This window comes from Vanessa atalanta, chromosome 15 (genome assembly GCF_905147765.1).
Source record: "Vanessa atalanta chromosome 15, ilVanAtal1.2, whole genome shotgun sequence".
Classification (NCBI taxonomy): Eukaryota; Metazoa; Arthropoda; class Insecta; order Lepidoptera; family Nymphalidae; genus Vanessa; species Vanessa atalanta.
This window is the reverse complement of record NC_061885.1, coordinates 6,444,638-6,466,807: the sequence shown is the minus strand read 5'-3', so window position 1 is coordinate 6,466,807 and position 22,170 is coordinate 6,444,638. Positions and strand designations below refer to the sequence as shown.

Below are 22,170 nucleotides of genomic sequence, written 5' to 3'. Positions count from 1 at the left end.
TAAAAACACCAGGTGTAATAATTCTATAAACAAAATTAATGCAATCATCCAAAAAACCTTTCATTAATCTCGATTTGCTCATAAAAATCAGGTAAACATATCAGTAATGTAGAGAAAGTAAACGAGTTTGTAACAAAGTTTCAAGTCTTACACAATAAAAACACTCGTAAAGGTTTAAGGACAACACTATAAATAATGCTGGACTTATATCAATAATAGTAAACTTAATAAACAAAAAAGAGAAATAAAACAAGAAAACTCCGCCGTCGCATTCCTTATATTGTATGAAAATAGAACAGAGATATTTCTAAAATTCTTATGTACAAAAACTTCATGTTCATGTTTTTGAAAAAATATAAACTGTACAAAATCAAATGTAATGACGTGCTGCTGTTATTCCACACAATTTTAACGTTCACATTTCATAACAATGAATGCAACCTATCCTCTATATTTAAGAAAATGAATGATGAGAAGACAGCGCCTCTTATGATTTTATTAGATGTTACATTGCTGAGATGTTGCCCTCGACGAAATTACATGCGTGACTTATGCTGCTCGACGTTAGGTGTAAGATGCAAACGATACAACTTATCTAGCTTAACTAGAAATTAAATGTAGATATATCATCGAAATTTTATAAACTCCTTAACTTCTGATTGAATATAATTCAATACACCACGTTTGAATCGCGCGGTGCGTATATTTTTTCACTTAATTCGTAGAGCAAATTTTTATTTTATGAGACCCTTCGCCTTGAACAGATCGCGCATAAGCCCTTTGAGATATCGAATCTCTCGCTGGAGGTCCGAACACTTCTCTCCGAGGTCGACGTGGCGATTGCGCAGCGCCTGTTCCTCGTTGAGCAACACTTCGACCTCCGCCTTCTTCTTCTGGCGGTAGCGGGTGGCTGCGTTTTTGTTCTGTTCCTTCTTACGCGAACGGCGATCGTCGACGTTACGCGAGTAGGGCTTGGGGCGAGACGACGCACACCACTCCTCGTCGGTGGAGGACGAGCGCGGTGACGACGGCGGGGACGAGCGCGGGGAAGAGCGAGGCGAAGTAGACGCGCTGCGAGCGGACGGCTGCGGGGACGCTAGCTGAGCGGCGCGGTGGCGAACAAGTTCCTCGAGCTGGGAGTCGCAGTCGTATTCCGACAGTACCACCGGCGTGGGGGAGACGGGCCACTGCTCTGGCACCACCGGAGCGGTGTGCAGGGCGGGTGCAATAGAGGCGCACTGTGCTTGCTGCGCGTAGCTAAGCAGGAGTTGAGTAGCGGGGCCGGGCGGGCTCTGCGGCGGTGTAAGATGAGTCAACTCGACGGCGCCGTATACCGTTTCGAACTCTCGCAGTAGCTCTTCGGTCGGCTGTGATACCGTCTGTGGCGCGTACGTGGGTAGGGGCAGCGCTACTTGTGGTACCTCTACACGCTCGGGCACTTGGGAGATGTTCTCGAAGATGGGAAGCTCCACTTTTTCTTCCAACCAGTTTGAAAATATGTTTTCTGCAATTAAAACAATAATAATAATTAATAACGCCCACTGATAAACGTTTATAATAAAATCTAATACACAATATTTTGTATCAAATTTATTATTATAGTAAATGTTCTTCATATATTGTTATTGGTCTAAACAGTCGTCCCAGATTTATGAATAGTATTATATTTTCATAAAATAATTCCTTCTTACGAATACAAATGCATGCTCAATGACACAACTAAACATAACTGGCAAAACTCTAGTCATATTAACTCAGAATAATTATAATATCTACGATTTTATCTATTATACTATACAGTATACAATTAAATATCTGCACAACAGTGCCAACTCACAGCGTCATAATACTTAAATACATAAACTTAATTCTTAAACGTTCTGCTATTATAAGATTGTATATTTAAAAATATTTCAACAGACTCGAATGTAACCATGTAGACAGTGAATGTTGACATACTGGAAGTTATTTGTAACGAAATTATTTTTTATTATCTCTAATTAAATTATCTTTGTTACTAAATTTAACAATTACAAATTATTATCATAATACTTTGTAAATATTAAAATGTTAAGTCATTGACTACTAAGACTGACTACTAAGTACCTTGCGTATTTAGCGAGTGTCAAGTAAGCTCTCGAAATTAAATAAACAGGATCTCATGTTGCACGCAGTCAGCTATCGCGAATACCATAAATAATCAATTGCTTCACTGTAATCGAAACATTTCTCATTGGCAATAATTATTCAATCCTTCAATTATGATAATTTCAAGATTACTGTAACCTTATTATTTTGTTACCCCATAAACAACGTGATTCGTGATTCAATGTTTACATTTCAACTTTTCCTTTGTTAGAAGTTCCTTTGCACTGTTTTTTTCTTTTTTATATAAAATAAAATAATAATTTAACTATGCTGCATTAAATTACTTTAAGGTCAAATAATCATTGTTCCTCGAATAGTTGAATTGCATTCTCTTTATCAATAATTTAGAGGTCGTAAAAAAATATAAAACACAAATAATTTCAATTCGTAATATCAGCGAACAACAATATCCCCTATAATGTAGGGACCCGGTTTTAGATAATAATAATTAATTTATTCAGTTAGTTATCTCAAGACAAGTAAAGTCCACTTTTAAAATATGCGATACCAAGTAATGATTTTTCCTTGTGACATTTCAAGCGTAGTAGATTCGTAATTTATCTGATAAACTGTACAACTATTTGTTTAACAATCGACAGGGTATTTTTATTAATACAGTTGACAGACTCGTATACACTATGATCAATTGAAAGTAATTGAGAAGATGTCTGAGCGCAAGAATATGATTCTTTTTTACGGTGATACTTAAGGGTGATAGATACAGATGCATTGTAAGAGTACCAAGAATAATTTGAGTCATTGAAAGAGCTTTATTCTATAGATCGAATGTACAGTAAACGCAGAATAAATATATGTATTTAATAAACAATACGAAAGTCGTTTTGTTCTTGTGGATTTATTACATTTTCAACGATCATGTACAGCTAGCGACACAGATAGGCAACGAGAGGCGCGTCAACCGCTGACCCTCTGATAAACTCTTGCAATCAACAAAGTTCACCGATGTGCCCCTAGCTTTATAATGCTAGATAAATTTTATTCTGCGACGCCAAAAATAATTTCCTTTTACCACGTACTCTAAACTATTTTAATTTATACATCGATTTCATAAATTATCAATAATACAAAATCATCATTATCAAAAAATTTAACCTAATCTTAAGTTAAATTCAGGTTAAATTTTTTGATGAATAAAATTGAATATAATGTTATGATTTAAGTATATTTTTAGTATATATTTTTGTTAGGAACTATCATACTAATATACGGAATTCCTATAAAATATATAAATTACATAAACGATCATTTAATAAAGGCCAACAACAAATTAAAAATGCATATGCTTTATAAACATGCACGAACGTTACATATTTATCATGGAATAAATACAAAAGTAAATCATAAATTACTTAAGCATATCATACCAATAACAAGACGCCTTCGCTAACAGGTCATAATCTATATCAATGCGTAGGAATGAAAACAAGTAGCCAATAAGTCGCTTTAATTATTGGGCGAACAACGAACGAGGTCGCCTTGGGAGCGAACTGGTTTATCAGTTAGTCGTGGCACAAGCGTGGAAAGGTTTCGTTCCACGTATTAATTGTTCGCACACATAACAAACCTCCGTAAAGGAAATAATTAAACAATTGAGCATGCTTAATACCTCAGTAGCTTGTAGCTCTGGCACTAGCGCCACGTGAATTCATTGAGGTAAATTACGCGTCATAAACAACAGCCTGCTTAATGCAATGCTAAATAACTTCAAGTTATGCGCATTGAATCTGCGACACATATTACAAATTATAATTTGCATTATTTATAAATTTATAATAATATCAATATTTTTCCTTTATCAATTGTGAATGTGAGATAAGCGGCTAGTTTTTTATTTCATAATTTGCATTTAAATAATAATTTTGAATACAATCTTTCACACAAGCCCCAAAGCCAATCGAACAACTTTATTATATAAATAAACAATGCTTCAAAACACGACACGTTTCTGTTAAGTTGTTATGCTCAATGACAGAAATGTCAATCCATGCTATGAATAGATATAAAGAACCAGTAACATTGCCGGAATGAGTATTAATATTTAATAATTTTACAAACAGTAGTTGTGTCTCAAGTAAAAACACGGCAGGTATTAGAGCGTAAAGACCTTGAAACCAGATCTCAATCTCTACCTACAAAAACACAACAAAATCAAAACAAACCATCTCATATTGACACATTTGAAATAGCTCAAAGCACGTACCAGCATACAGATCTGCAAGTGCCATTACGAAGTCCAATATTAACAAAGAATAGTCCTCTATAATTGTTCTTACTGCTATAATACGCTAGTTACTTCTATACGATTAAATGGGCAGTGGAATTGCAGAAACTGGAATCCTCGTGATGCGAGCTATAGTCGTCGTTGAAAATCAATAATCGGGCACGTAAACCTAACGTCTTTTAACAAGTTTTTGTGAATTGAACACTATCTCCTTATTCCAAATGCAGCGATAGTGGTACTTCATTCTAACGGCGTCCAAAAGGCGCATGGACGTTGGCAGGCATAGGTCGCGAGCCGAGCGCGAGCGCCCGTAATGTGCTTCTCGAATTGAATTTATTGTCACGGGTATAGTAAACCTGCAGACGCGGCGCGAGACACGCTACAACTGAGTGCGCGCGCGCATACAATGTCAACGCCGAAACGGCGCGCCTTTCCCCTCCTTGTCTCGGCCATAACCACTGAATACATAATTGAACTCATACTACAGCACATGCAACAACTTTACTGCAATCGCATTCTTTCTGACACATTTTTTTATCGTAGGTATAATGTTTTCTGTTACTTTTGAAAACTTGTTTTTTTTTGCGATGTTTAAACTAACCTAATTAATACAATTTGGAATGTTGGAAAGTATAATGTAAAATTTGTATAATCTAAAAAAGATTAGCTCCAATCATAAAATCCAATCAATATGTAGACTCACTGTCACTTCACGACTGAAGCCGATAAGGATCTAAGTAACGCTTTACATATACTCGATGCAGGGTAGAATTTACAGAACGCTATTGATTTTTTCTGAAATCTTATTACGGCATTCGAATAAAATGGACGTAAAAAAGATTATTTTGCATTGCCCATTTGTCACACAGTGAGACTTGTTGTTTCTTTAAGTTAGATAAAGCAGTAAGATAAAGACTTTCCCTTTGACGCTAATAATGTTTAAGGTTATATAAAAGTTTTTCGTTTACTATGCGTTCGAAACAAGTACAAGCTTTTATGATTAAAGAAATTGTGTATTTAATGAGGTTATAAATTGATTGTTAAAATTTTGAAAGAAAATTTTATTTTCTTCTTTTTAGAGCATTTAAATAAAAGCTTTCTATTAAAAGTATTTTTACTTTGAATTTATTTTTTAATTTTTAGTTATGACTGGCTAGGTTTCTGAGTCTATTCATCTCATTCAACGCATCATTGTTGCAAGGTCGCTTGCCGGTTAATTTCGAACAGTCTAAATCTTCAATAACAATACCTTCTAATGATTTTACCCTACTTAAGGCCACGTATGCTTCACCAGAAGCAAAGAGCTTCTTGCCTAAAAAAACAACGGCGTGATCGACAGTAGTACCCTGCATTTTGTATACTGTACAAGCCCATCATAATATAAGTGGCAGCATTCTTCGTTCCATGGTCCCGTAACTATATTTAGCTGGAAATTGCAGAGACTTGGGCTGAATGAGGTGAACACCGTCTTAACCGAAATCTATACGGACGGATGTTATATTGGATTAAGAGTGATGTCAGAATATTTTTCAATTTATACTTGACAACCTCTTTCATTTGACACCCATAAAAATTAGATTTATATAAGTGCATAAAAAATAACTATTCTGCTATCTCGAATGTTGTCCACCATATTGAATTTATAATTACGTCACATTATTTTCGAATTACTCACATCGAGCCCTATCATTTGATACCTATATTGCAGAAGAGCATAAAAAATAACTATTCTGCCATCTCGAATGTTCCACCATATTGGACTTATAATGACGTCAAGCAGCTTATCGTGTATTGTCATCCAAACTTAACGTGTATACAAAATTTCAGCCAAATCGGTTAAAGATATCTGCTTCAAAATTGATTAGCAAGATTTCATATATATATACATACATTGCAAGATAAATAAAAGCTTTTAATAATAAAAATAAATAGTATAAGACTTTAGAACAAATAATTTAGTTTTTAAATTAGAATTTCAAAAGCGATTGCTCTTCTTCAAATACGTCTTACTATAAAGAAAAAAAAAATGGGGGATATGTGCTTTTCAAATTTTAATAGACGACTTACAATTTAGAAACCTTGTTTTTCAGTCACTGAAAATATTCTTCGCACCTACTTCTACCACAGATTATAAAATAAGGGCCACCAGACCTAGTACCAATATAATATATATTACAATATTATTTCATTTATTCATTCTGTGTTTTATAGTTAAAAGATTATTACCAGATTACCAAAAACATAATTCTTTGATAATGTGAATTATAATTAACGAGGACTATCTATGACATGTATCGGTTAATGTATACTTTATTTTTTTTTTTTTTTATTTAAAAATCTTATCAACAAAGCATAAATTCTTAATAATTATTTTCTCTTAATTATAACAAATAATTAATTGTATGATAGAATTTGATGATATTTAATATTATCATTTTATAACGATGATTAATTTTCCAAAGCGAAAACTTCAATATCATTACTTATAAAAGTATCGAAGTTCCGGAATGTTTCGACTCAAGAGTTCTGAGAATTTGAAAAATTAGATTTTTCTAAAATAGATGTTGGAAAATATTTGTTGCATATTTATTTATATAAATAAATGAGAACTAAGTAGGGGCGAATAGAATGCTTGACGCGAGTCTATTATATCTTTTATCGCAAAAATTATATCACGAAAACTCTGTACATATTTATAACTAACTTAATATAACTAGTGTGGAGTCGAGATGTTAATCATATTATATCAAAAGTGCAGATTTAATTACTTAATTTCCAACTAAGATAGCAAAGTAAGCTTAGGAATGTCTTATTTTAAATAACTAGTACTCGTTCACTAATCATTTTAAAATAGATGTAACTGTCATTCGTAATTAATTGAAGTAAATAGATCTTTAATAGAATATTAAATAACGTAAGTAGATTTTACCCACAGTGGTTATTTTTATGAAGTCGTTAAGTAACAAAATTATCATAGCAATATTCCAATCTTTAGTTATTAATTAACAGCTACAGACGACAGATAAAGAAAACGAATCACGCTAAGCGCACATGACTCTCGTAAAGAAGATCAGGGGTGTGTCCTTTTAATCTATGCAGATAATTATATAATACATACATTATATCGATATTATTTAATAATTTAATTGTATGTAGTGATCAATACTTAATGATTATGTTTAACTGTATAATTTTATAGTTAGGTTGAAAAAAGCCTTTTTTTATGTTTTTTTTTTCATAGTTTGGCGGACGAGCATATTGGCGAGCTGATAGTAAGTGGTCACCGCCCATAGACAATGACGATGTAAGAATTATTAATCATATCTTACACCACCAATGCGCCACCAACTTTGGGAACTAAGATGTTGTCCCTTGTGCCTGTAATTATACTGGCTAACTCACCCTTCAAACCGGAACACAACAATACTGTTGTTTGGCGGTGGAATCTGATGAGTTTGTTGTAACCTACCCAGACGGGCTTGCACAAAGCCCTACCACCAAGTAAAAGAAAGATACTTGCTGAATAAGACTAAAACAACAGGTACGGCGGGTAATTTATGAATAAACTAGCTATCCGCTTTTTACAATTTTATTTTACAATAAGAGCTTATTATTATATGTTACTTGTTTGATTAGGATTAATATCGTCTGCCAAATAAATTCTAATATTGACATAGATTAATACTAAGCACTTAGAGTACAATATAGAGACGCAAAAATTAATAGTTAAAATTATTATAACAAGCTTATCATATACATATGTATTTTTACTTATCCGAAATATTTGTGTTCAGAATATTTCTGCAACCTAACTTATTATGAGTTTAATCATACAACGTATTTTATTCAATTTCGTGTCCGATGGCGTTAATTATCCCATATTCCATTGTGCGATAATGTATTCCAAACTTCCTAATATCTAGGTTATTAATACATGAATTAATCCTTATATATGTTGAAAATAACATTATTGTAATTTCAAAGGCTAACTTCTGTTATATATAATGATAAACACGACAAAACATACGTTAATATATAGATTCAATAGTTTTATAATAATACTGTAGAAGGATTAATAGTTAAATAATAAAAAAACCTTAACGAAAATATATTACGTGTCTATAAAGGTACAGTTTTTGAATATCCCTTAAATACCCTCTTATTTATCATGACAAAAATTATACTTCACGTTGACCCAGGAAATAGGTTATCATCATGCCGAGATTCATTAAAAATTCATCGAGATTTTCCTTGTTATACGTGTGCAAATGACAGACAGGCAATAATTAAAAAATATATAATAATTGGGATATTCATGAAAACGAAAAAATTACGTATTAATCTTTTAAATAAATATTTAGTGTACCTGCAGAAATCCTATCGAAATACTACATATATCAAAGCAATTAATTTATTATAATTTGTATCGTAAGCTAATTCATATTCAAAGTAACAATGTTACTTTAATAGATTTTTCTTACTAGCAATAAAATAAAATGACAATGCTTTATAAATACTAATAAGTTAACTTGCATATATAAAAACATATATAGCGTGGGACAAATTCATACAATATGAACATTCGACCAAGAATGATTTAAGTAATATAGATTACCATAACTTTATTATAATATCATGTAACGTATAAATACCCTTTATAAAAGAATACATCATATTACCTTTTAAAAATATAAATAGTGACAAGATTATAAAGTACAAAAAAGACATATTAATATAAGAGACGAAAGATATTTATAACTTCTAGTTTAAGGATGATATATATATTTATAGATTTCAATTTTTTTTTTCATGTTTTTATATATGTATATATAAAAATATTTTAATCGCCATTATATTTTATAATACACGATATATGGGACACATTAATATCGGGAAAAAGTGGTTTGTACTTGAAAAATGATTACTGTGATTTATCTAAAAATGATATATGTAGAAGTATTCGCATTACCTGTGAGAATATCGTTTATTTCGAAATAAAAATATAATTTAAAAGTTATAACAGTATACCAAAATGCCAGTGCTAATGCCCACATGGGAGTAGGAAATTCTTTGAGATGAGCGATACTGCGATTACTTCTTATATTGATGTTAAAACTATTTTTTTTTTCAATATGGCTTTTTACAAGCACTTATGAACCGTCCTTTGCAATGTATATTCTACAGAGAAGTACCGGCACAAAATGTATAAACACACGAGCAATCTTTAATCTTAACAAGCAAATATGTTTATAATAACTCAACACTAATCCACCTTAGGTTAAGGTCCATTTAGTATCAAATAATTATTCATATTTTCCAGATAAGAAATTTTCAAGATTATCAAATTATTTTTTTTTATGTTAACCTACCTTGTTTGCATTGATTTTCTAGCTGCTGCAGAAGATCAGTCGCAAGCTCAGCTCGGCTGGGCTTGATCTCTGGCGGGGATGGCGGGTACATTGTGTTTGATATGTCATCTTGAAGCAATTTGCCAGATTCGATCTTCGGTGCAGCGCCCGGAAAATTCTTTAGTAGATCTGTTGAATTAAAAATTATAAATAAATAATATGCAAAATTACTAACGCACGCACTTTTATATATATATATATATATATACTCGTTATTAAAAAAATCTAAGCAGTTTAACTTTTATCTGTACCTATCGTGAAGATTTATTTTATTTAGGCTAAACTTTTTTTTAAATACACTATTGAATCGTTTAATACACAAATATTCATAATTTGAACAGATCTTACTTTGAATAAGTGATAATTGAAATTCTCTACACAGTTCACACATTCCGTTACATTTGTAACAACACATTTTGAAATTAAATCGAAACAAACGAACAAGTCTTGTTACACTGATACGAATTGTAACGAGAATGATGTAGAATTCGCGTTAATAAATGGAAGAGGCTTCAAGGTAAGGAGCTTAGATAAGTAATGTACAAAATACGAAGAGGGGCCGAAGACGTCAATATATATATATGAACGGTATCTGTCACACGATATTACGTCAAAGAAACGCCCAGATGTCGTGATGCTTTAAATCTTATTTGATAATGTCACAATAACTTCTCTTATAAAAACATCTACACTGTATCGCAGTACAGCCCGTTTTCATTGTTCTAATGAAAAATAAGATACTTTAAAATATTAATACAATATATTTTTTGTAAATATAGTTTTTTATTTAATTCGTTGAAACTAAACATTCTACATACAGTATTAATGTGCATAAAATATATAAAATCGACATCGATATTTTTTGAGATTTTAAGAGTGATTTAATGTTTGAATATGTCATATTTCTAAACATTTTTATGCTTTTCTAAAATAGTGTACAAAATTTTACAAAATTTCGAAACGTTATTTTAAGCTAAAGAGTTATTTTTGAGTCATGTCATTAATGTCAGCAATTGTACAAACACGACAACGTATATCGGGACGCTTTTCATTGGAAACGAGATAAATAAAGAAAAACAGTAAACTCCGAGATATTCCATTAAAAACATGCACAGGGTTAACTTGCTAAAAACAAATATGTTTTTGAACTGTTCGTGACGTCATTTTCTTTAATATAAACAATATTGGACCAATCACACGACGTGCATATGATTATCAAGACACACCCACGCTTCTAGCATAGCAACTACTTAAGAACATTTAAATTAAACAAAGACTCGACTGATAATGATAATGATAGTGGAAATTTATCGTTTTAATGGAACATTTTAGTGAAATATGATTCATGTTTGTACTTTTAGCATATGAAATATATTTTGTATTTTCTTTAAAAAAAACGATTAGTTCAAATCCATGTGTTCAATTATTTTGTAAGATTTTTTGAAATAATTAAACTCACATGGTCGGTCCACGTGTTATTTAATATTAAGTTTTAGCCAGATAAACGTTATCATAAAATGCTTAATTTTAAAATATTAATTTATTGACTTTTTTTTATACTCATCCAATGTAGCTAAACTTACTTTATAGAAGTCCTAAAAGGCTCGCTATGCATTTTAAGCTCAGAGTCATACATGTAGGCCAATATTTTTATTTTAAATCAGATTATGTATGTATCAGAGTATTGAGGCGAAAAAAAATGTAATAATTAATTCGAACGGTAAAGATATTTACATCGAAATATACATTAACCTAATTTTAAGAACTCTAGACATTATTTAAAAAAAAAGCTTTTACTCTTTCTCCTGAAACTACTAGAATATTCAGAAGCAGTTGGCATGTTAGCAGTCAAACATCGATTAATCTAAAGTAATACTTTGTATTGCTGTGTATAGTTTAGAGGGTGTGTAAGGTGTATTTGAATGCACGTGGCACATAACATGATAGTTAGCATAGTGGGGGGGCGCACTGTCGGTTAATTAGTTTATTATATAACTTCAGCACATAAAATGCGTTTAATAAATATACAGATACATTAATAGGATAACATGTCAATTATTGACCCGCAGCTATCTGTACATGAGGTGAATCTGTGGGGGGCTAAGCGTCGGTCACACGAGGAATAATAAAACAATTAAGATATGATATTCATTTAAAATAGAACGCCGGTTACGTCAAAGTAACTATCAGCATTTTGATTTAAAAAATAAAAAATCTTAATTAATTATTCTAAGCTAAATATGTAAATGTCTCGTTGAAGAACTTCTATTAATATATTATATATATTTTTGTAAAACTCAAACTTTGTAATATAAAATGAACCGCAATTGTTTTTTTATTATATTCCTAAAACACAAAGTATTATTATTAAAGAATATTCTCGAAATGTAAGTCGAATTGTTAAGCGAAATTTTGACCATACAATACTAAATTTCTAATAATAATATGTTACGATTGTAAAATTTTATCTGCAGATTTCGGTTTGCTGATTCTATTTATAGAATTTAAAAATGATACTTGTCGTTAATTTATGTCATCTGTAAGATAGTAGCGGACAGCTTCATACAATACAATATTTATTATAAAAATCCAAATATGTATAATGATGTACCTGCGAAATTTTATTATTAGTTTTATTTTATTTATTATTATTTTATATCTACGATAACATGTTCTTATATTAAATTAGGCGAATAAGAGAATGCGATTCAAGATTTTTTTTAAAGATTTTTCTTACAAAAACGTATTTCAAAATAGCTTCATACACTTTCCACTAGTCGAATCCGTAAAATAATTAATTTACTACATGACTACATTAAATTGGGAATAAAATAAAAACGCGTCTAATCAATGATGCTAAGAAAAAAAGAAAAAATCTTTATAGGTCCTCAAATTCGAGATATTCTTTAATATATCCTTAAGGCTTGTCCTGAGCTTTAGTTCTATTAGGGTTTCAGAAAGAGGCATTGGATTATTTTGTGGCGGCCATTCGTAAGTTATATTGTTTCAGTATAGTGACCCCAAATTAGTATAAAATTACTAATAGGATCAGTGATTATTTAAAAATACCGCACAATTTAAATATATTATTTTTATAAACGTAATAAATTTAAATTGTGTGTGTAAATTAAATATGATTTACAAAACTATATTATTACGTATGGAATGATTACCAAATTAATGAATACAACACGCCACTAATGAATAATTAAAAATAGAAAGTCAATCGTAATATGGTAACATCGTATTGTAGATGATTTCACATGACTGTTCATATGTGCTTACACAGTTACGAACGATCAAGCGGGCACTCAAATCCTATGCATTTTGATTTTGGAATAACCTCCAAAACTACGCTGCGAGAGATGGCATATGCCCAACAAAGGGATATTAACTTTAATATATATTCGACACCAACAATTTATACTACGCTAACTCGAAAGTGTGCGCACACTCCGCTAATAATTGTTAGCCTAATATAAATCGATTGATTTAAAAAAAATGCCTTTAGTTAGCGTCGTATAAATTTGTAACTGCGTTGATTTTGTATATTTCTTCACGATTTTATTAATACATATAAAATAACATATTTTAAGCAACTTGGCACAAAAAAACGATTTTCACTAAAATTCTAGTTACCGTAGTATAAATTTGAGGTGTCGTATTATTGTATTGTTTAAACTTTTAAGAAGAAGTGAGATATAAAACCATATGATCCAACATATTATGTAAGTGGATTTTAATGCTCGGAATTATACTTACGATTTCATTAAATAAGCAAATACAAATTAAATACGTATTGCACTATGATAACTATAGTGGAAACAATAAGTTTTGTTTTCATTAATTGAACAAAATTATTATAATTATCATAGAACCATGGCCTGCTTATTAATCTAACCTTTATTTCACATTCTTAATGAGAAAGGGATTTCGTTATGGTAACGGACGAATGTAAACAAGTTATTACGTACATAATTATTCGGCCTTCTAAATTTACTTTCTTAAAACAATGCGTTAACGTTGACATTTAAATGATATAAATGCAAAAAGTCGATATAATTAGTTAAATAATAATCGTTTAATTTTAAAATCGACTTAAAGACATATTTCATTGTCATCATATATAATTTATATATAAATAATTCGGTCAATAAAATTTAACGCAACTCTAACATTATTCGTCAATTATTAGGTCACGTGCTGGTGTTAATATTGTTCATTCATTAAATAATAACTAGAATTTGCACACTGGTTGATATTCGATTTTTTAATACCTAATGATTACTTCAGATAACTAAACACTTTTTTTTAAATTCTTGATTCGAAGTTTCATTTACAACAATAGCACTTAAAAGACCAAAAATTAATTGGTAGGCAAACAGAGGAGAAAAAGTACTGAATTGTTTTATATTCGACTATTTATACATATATGTAATACCACGACAAAAATGAAATAAAAAAATCGATGGCACGTCTTATTATATCAGAAATTATTTAAAAAAACGACCTACACAGAAAAAAGAGATTATTTTTCTATGAAACAATTCTGCCGATATCATAGAACAACATATGTGTCAGCTTAGAAATGTAAAGTTCTTTTAAAAACGATTGTACAATGGTTGTGCGTCATATGTTTTCAACCTTTAACCTTAAATAAATAGATTATTTTCCCTATTCACATACAAACTACTCTAGTGTTAAGGTACGTTTCCACTGAAACGGACCAACCGTTTTAAATTACTGAGTTTTCATTAATTTTTCAATTATTTTCGTTGTCTTATTATAAAAACAAAACTATGTCACCTACCCGTGTAATATAGATGTTACCAGTTTTATTTTCCGCGGAAACGAAACTTTCGTATAACATACCGTATGATTGTTCGATTACCTAATTGGGTACAAAAGTGTAACCACAAATATGTAATTTATTATGTAACAGCTTTGGGCCAACAGTCTTATGTTATTATACTACAAAAATGACTTTGGTTTATTTACATTTATCTAACTCAAGCTGTGTATTTATTTAGATTATTATATCATCAGTTTAAATCATAGTGATATCATAAAATAAATGATATTTAGACAAGACGGATGAAAATAAACATGTCGTTAAAGGGAAACAACGTTAATAGCGTACTGCATAAAATAGCATAGTTATTAACAAATACTGTGGAATATATAAATCTAAGGTTACTTTGTTTATCTTTTACTACTAAGATTAGGCGAGAAATGTAATTCCAATTTTAAAAATGAAAATTGATAACCGCTTACTATGTTCAGGTCCAACTTTCGAATAATATTAAACTTTCGGTTGATAAAAGTTTAAACTTTTATTGCTTGTATTTACTTAAAAACATAGACTTATAAAAAACAATAAATTCATTTTAGAATAGTTTATAGAGTATACTAGCGACCCGACCCGGCTTCACACGGATGCAATGCTGATACCAAATATGTCAAGAATGTCTCAAAAATTATTATTGTTTTTCTACTAGATTGTGCATGTATTATTCATATAAACCTTACTGCTTGAATCTATCTATTTAAAAAAACTGCATCAAAATCCGTTGTGTAATTTTAAAGATCTAAGCATACATAGGGAAAGACAGCGGCAAGCGACTTTGTTTTATACTATGTAATGACACTTTTAGAGTATTTGTTAGAGAAGCGAAGATTTTTATGTTTTTTTCTATAATATTCGTACATTCAATATGGAAATGTAACAAGTGTATATGTCTTATAACCATAATAATGTTTACCAAAATAAAAATGTTCGACTTCTCTATCTATGCAGAATTATACATCAAGGAACTCACTATTATGCTTATCTGTCTATAAATTATTCATTGGTTTTGGTTTGAATCTAATTACTTAAGGTATTCTCATTTCAAAATCATAAATAAATCCTTATAGGAGAGAATTTTTATTTGGTGAAAAATCCTATCTATAAGGTTACTGTAACTATGATAAAGTGAATTTAGTATCTTCATGAAAAGACAGCTTTCGTCTTTTGCAAATTAAAGTGAGCCACATTACTTTAAAAATATATATAATTATGTCCTGCTGACCGATTATCACCACGGAGGCTGTTTAATATGCATTATAGTATTAAATAGTGCAAGTGTATGCGCTAACACATACCTATTCCTCACAATGCCCTCATTCTCGTCATCCACCATGGGACGGCAGATCCGACATGGCTAGAGAGAGCTCTGGTATAGGACCAACGAATTTACGTGCTTTCTGAGGCAGTAGAGTATAACTCATAGCAATGCCATTTTGCGCACCAGTTTTAAGCCAGGACGTGAGCAGTAAGAAATAAATCTTATAATATAATAATAGGGTTAACTCTGTAACCGTGTCGATACTTTATAATGATCCTTGGACTTTTTATAAGCATGTTTTGTAACATCACTAATTATCAAGAACCATAAAATAGATAACCTACTTCTAAAAGTTACAATCATGAATGCGCTTTGTGTGACACGTTTGATGACTTGTGATGTAGTATGCATTTAAAAGATAATGATTTAAAAAAATGACGTTATAACAAATCTATTCAATATATTTAATATGGATATACACACATTTTTTTACACATATACTTGATTTTAAATTTATGACGCAGACGAGCAATTCGGTAGTCCGATGACTATGATGCCTTCAAGACAATATAAGATGTATTAATCAATCCTTACCAGAACACAACAATTCAAGGTATTAAGTCTCTTTCGCCGGTAATTACACTAGCTCACACAACCTTCGAACCTGAAGACAACTAGACAAGGTATTGGGCCTCTTTTGCCGGTAATTACTGGTAACTCTGGCTCATACACACTTTAAACCAGAACACAACAAGGTATTGCTACTGAGCATATAGTGACTACCTCGTCTGTAGACGTTGTAAAATTACTTTTGAGTTGTGTTTGTAAGCGTTTACTTGTACAAAGTTTATTTCTATTTCATTTAATTAACCGTACTAATCCCTTTTCATCATCATCATGGTCTAAGACACCCATGAATGCTTAATTCCATTAACTACATCGCTCACCTTTAATACCAAACAATATAAGACATTTTTTTGACACTTGAATTACAGTTAGTCTCGACAACAGGGATTAAAATGCACTGTAAAATTATTGTTCGCGAAGAGCGATTTACGACGTAGATTTTTATCAAATGAATGTAGTTTTTAGAATAAATTTACTACTAAGTAAGTATTACTTTTACGATTCAAAGACAATAATAAAAACGCTCGTAATAAACGACGCGACGAACAGTAATTGTCACATTTAAATTGTGACAATTACTGTTCTATAAAGCACTTATTAAATTCTATTGGAAAAATTGTTGCGATATTTATACACAATTGAGGTTAAATAGGCTCATGACATAATTTTATTATATTTTTAAGGTCTTATAAATTAAAAGTATTTCGTTACACAAAATTCAATATGAATTCTAATGTTTTAGTTTTGTATTTATTTGCTAATTATAAGGCCTATCATATTAACTACAAATATCGATCGAGCAATGAAAAAATAAATTGTTTTAATATAAAGAATTTCTCAGTAACTGTTTGAGTTAAAAAGTAGAGTATCACACTCCCGTGCCTCGAATGAACCGAGAAAATTACTGAAGGCGTTGTCCGCTTCATGAGATACTTATTCCACCAAGCTGCCCTAATATAATTTGCTGGATACACAGGTGGTGCATCGTGCAAGTATTCTTACGATGATTGACTTCACCGCTGATATTCAGTAACATCCACAATTTTATTCACCTTTTGTCATTCCCTTTTATAACAATTTCCATTTTTTATACGATATCGAAATATACTATCTATTATTAACTTTCTAAATATAATACCTAAATTAAGTTGATGCAAACGCTCTCGGCAAATTTGGTACTTTACATGATATAGAGAAAAAAAAATGATGATAGGATTGATGTTCATTACAGCACATCACAATAAAAATTTGTCAAACTATGAGTTACCTCCATCGGTGTCAAAAAGATCAACTTCGAGCAGCATAGAGCATTCATTTTCAGTTAAAAGGCCGTCGGCCGAAGCCAGCGACCAGTTCCATTGACTCGCGCTCATTGTTGATAGGCGAGTCGATGTTGTTCTGTAACATTGAAAAGAACGCATATTAATTTTATCAATAAATACATTATATGTCGGTCATTTATTAATCGATTTCTTCACTATTAACTGACTGTTAAGACCTTAAGATTTTCTCTTTCTTAAGGAGAAATCTTGAAAAGCTCATTGTAATAATTCCACCACATTGCTATAGTTAAGGTTAACTGATACATGAGGCAGTTTCACCCGACACATTTCCTGACGATATTTTCTTTCATCGCCGAGAGCAAAGGATGAAAGAAGCCTACTAAAATAAATACAAATTCAGTTGTGCTTACATCTTGTATCTTTGATATATAATAAAAATTAATACTCATATAAAAATCTTTTATTTTACGATGGACCAACTATTATGTTTTTTTATTAATTTTATAAAATCAGCATGTTTTTTTTAATACTATGTCGAGGCAACCAGTCTTTCTGCCCAGACCTAGTCAGTTTATTCCTTCCCTATAACATTTTATTATTTTAAAACAAAAATATAACACGTCACTTACCACAAAATGAAGTAAAGACCGATTGTTTTGGTCGAGGTCCTTTGATGATATTGATATTTGTCGAGGGACAGAGATGTCCGTTGAAGACGCCATTTTGGCACTGAAAATTAATACATTTCATACATTAACAAAATAAAACATTTGGAGGAAAATAGCGGTAACTATTTAGCAATCAACATATTATTATACATAACACAAAACAAAAATGCTTAATTTTTTTGCTGCTAAGATCAAATGATGTGACATTTTGTTTTACCTGCCAATTATAAGTATTTCTCAACCCTATTAGCACATGCATAAAAATTTAAGTTATGATCTATGTGACTTTTGTCTACTATTTACAGTTTATTTATTTTTATTTATAGTTATTATTAAATTTAATTCAACAATGATTGAAATGAAAAGTAAAATGGAAACAATAATAAACAAATCACACATTGCGTAATATATACTGTTTTTCATAAAACAGCGAACAGCAATCTTTATTTAATATTTTATGATTGTAACAAAAATGATTTATTTATAATTTATTATTATAATTCAGAATGATGCAGCATCTTAAAATTAGATAGATTAAAATAAAAGTGCATAATCATCTCCAACATGATTTTAAAAGAAACAAGAATTTAAAAAAAAAATACTCATATATAATAAATCTGCAGTAAGACTGCATATTATTAATTACTATCTTTCATGTAATTGTATTTAATTAGACATCATTTTGTAGACTTAGCAGTTATATAAGTACAATTCAATATTTAATGTAAACATTAGTAGTTTATCTATAGAGTAGTACACATTTCTAAGTAAACATTGTACATTTACTTAGAAATTTGTATTACACGAAGTTTAAAATTAATATTAAAAGTTAGCCTTCTAGGGCATCATAAATCTGCATTTACATATTTCCATATTATCATATCAATATAAAAACTATTTACGTAAATTTAATTTAAGTAAAAACTATTTACGAAATAGAATTTTTTTCATCAATATTAAATTCTTTCCTCAGCACTGGGCTAAGGACGGCAAAAATTTGTAAATAAGGTTTAAAAATTAATTGTTCCTAAAATTTTTGAAATATAATTTTTTTTCTTATTTTAATAAGGTGATGTCATAACTTTGATATATCGTAAATATAATCACAGTTATAAATAAAATTACATTTTGGTAGAAAAATATTTTTTACATAGACAGGATAAAGGGAAACCCGCATAGGACACGATCAACTACCATTTAATTTATTAATTAAGAACAGGCAGCTATCGCCTGATCATAAATAGAATGCTTTAATCAGACATTTGCCAGTGGGACATTTAAACTATTTTTTTATGCTGATAATTAGTTGCAAGCTATTACTATTTAGGTTGAGTTGTTTTTTAAATAAGTTTTATATATTGAGTTAATTGTAGTGGTTGCTGGGTATGGGTATTAATAAGCTATGGAAATTTACTAATTTATGTGTAAAGTTATTATTTTATAATATAAGTAACATAACATTAATAATTTTATGTTATTAATATTATGGAAAAAATAAAGGAATAAATTATGTTCTAGATGTTTTATCTTTTGCGCCTGAAACAAAATTAGTTTTTTATTACTAAAAATGAATAAAACATGAAAAAGCTTTGATGTTTGACTCTAGAATATCACTTAAGATGGGACTGAACCATATGGGCTTGCACAAAAGACAAAATAATAATAATTAAATATATCTTTACTTAGGTTCACTGTTTGTTTATATGTAAGAAACAATGACATGCAGTTAACCATGAATGACTATGATTGATCAATGCAAATAACTAAATATAAAACCCACGAGCAAATTGACGAACAGGATGTTCAATAACAATTACTATAACTAATGATTTACTACAGTTATTTTCCTATATCTTGGTAATTAATTTATAATTCTTGCAGAAATCTCTTTTTTCTACATAAAAGAACTGTTTGTGCATGTTTAATCAATATTAATAATTGCATTAAAAAAAAATTGCATTTTCTCATTTTAAGTATTAAATATTTTTAGCTATACCTTTAATTCATACAACTTAAAGCTATAAACTTAAAGCTATAAAAGAATAGAAATATAATAATAATAATTAAGTAATAAAATTCAACGTAAAGAACACCAATAATTCCAAAATAATATTAAGCATTATGTAGCAACCAGCATCTTCAGATTAGAATGGTTACAATTATCACTGGCAATGCTCAGGTATTTCAAGTCTTACAAGGCTATACTTAGCTTTCGTAATAAACTATTTCTTAATAAGATAAGTGTCCAGTGTAAAGCAAGTTATTACTTAAAATAAAACTGAATTACAAATAAAATTTGAAAATTGATATTGTGAAATAGCATGCACCATATGGCGATATTTCTTCGTTTAAAAATAGAACATTGAAAGATTTTATATATTAGCAAATAACTATTGTTGTTGAGTTTGTTGTTGATTCAATATAATATTATTTTTTTGAATTTTTTTTTATTTTCTTTCTTATATTTTTATTACGGTTAAAGATTAATTGTAATCTACTAGTCAGATCCCTATCTGTAGCTACAAAAACGTGACGATTCATATTACGTGCATGACTCAAGTTTCATGTGAAAGCTACATTCATGGCGTAATAACGACGCTATGGAATTTACAACTATGTGATGGAATATGGTAAAAAAAATAGTCAATGTGATTCATTGAATACTTACAGCATTTTTATTAACTTGTGAAGGCACACGCAGGTGTGCAAAACGTTCAAAAAACTAGAAACCCATCTTGATGGAATTTATCGCACAAAAGAAAACAAATAACACGTCTTTCTACTTGTGAACCATGATGAGTAATAGACAAAAATGACAGCAACACCGACAATCTACGAACACTATTGACAGATCATTTTAATGGGGAAGCAGGCAAAGGTACAAACAGTAAATATTTCTTCAGATTCAGAGTTTTTTTAATTTATTATTACTCAATATTATAATTTTGTATAATTAATCTCTGGACGCTTGTAGCGCCTGAACTGGGTTGAGCCTGATGAATTTATAGAATCAAAATTATACAAAAATCAAAATATACTTTATTCAATTAGGCTTTTACAAGCACTTTTGAATTTTCATTTAACAAACTATATTAAGTGAAGGTTCGGAATGTAGATTCTATAGAGAAGAACCGGCAAGAAACTCAGTAGTTATTCTTTTTCAACATTTAAAAGTACAGCCATGGTGCCTGAAAGTCAACAAGTATTAACTTCACGCTTTCTTTTCTTCTCTTGTATAGAATAATATGCCTCCTTTGCCAATGTATTTTACAAATAATTTGAATTCATGAAACGACAAAGTTAAAATTGTCTGCGGAATTTTATTATAAAAACGGATACCTTGCCCCAACAATTTATTGACTTTGCGGAGTCGGATACTTAGTTTATCCTTACTTCTTGTGCACATACAATGATTATTACTGATTTTATCTAAGTAATCAATGATACTGTGAATGTACATAATATTGTTGTAAATATGTTGTGACGCAACAGTGTGTATTACTACTTTGTAAAAAACATCCCGAAGAGAGTGTCTAGCTCTAAAATTATAAATAGACCGGATTGCTCTCTGTTGCAAAATAAAAACCGATACAATATCTGCAGCGTTACCCAAAAATAATATGCCATATGACATAATACTGTGAAAATAACCAAAATATATTAGACGAGGGATGCCAATACCAGTTA

General features: G+C 30.2%; 1 protein-coding gene across 1 annotated transcript; it reads right to left on the bottom strand.

The window, feature by feature from the left end:
- Positions 1-259: 259 nt before the first annotated feature.
- LOC125069585 (activating transcription factor of chaperone) lies at positions 260-21,298 on the bottom strand. Its single transcript, XM_047679122.1, has 5 exons — positions 21,152-21,298; positions 18,445-18,544; positions 17,800-17,930; positions 9,760-9,927; positions 260-1,504 (listed from the first exon to the last, which is right to left on the bottom strand). Exons 3-5 carry the CDS (start codon positions 17,903-17,905, stop codon positions 735-737), a joined length of 1,044 nt encoding a protein of 347 aa, XP_047535078.1. The 5' UTR covers positions 17,906-17,930; positions 18,445-18,544; positions 21,152-21,298; the 3' UTR covers positions 260-734.
- Between the last annotated feature and the right edge of the window lie 872 nt (positions 21,299-22,170).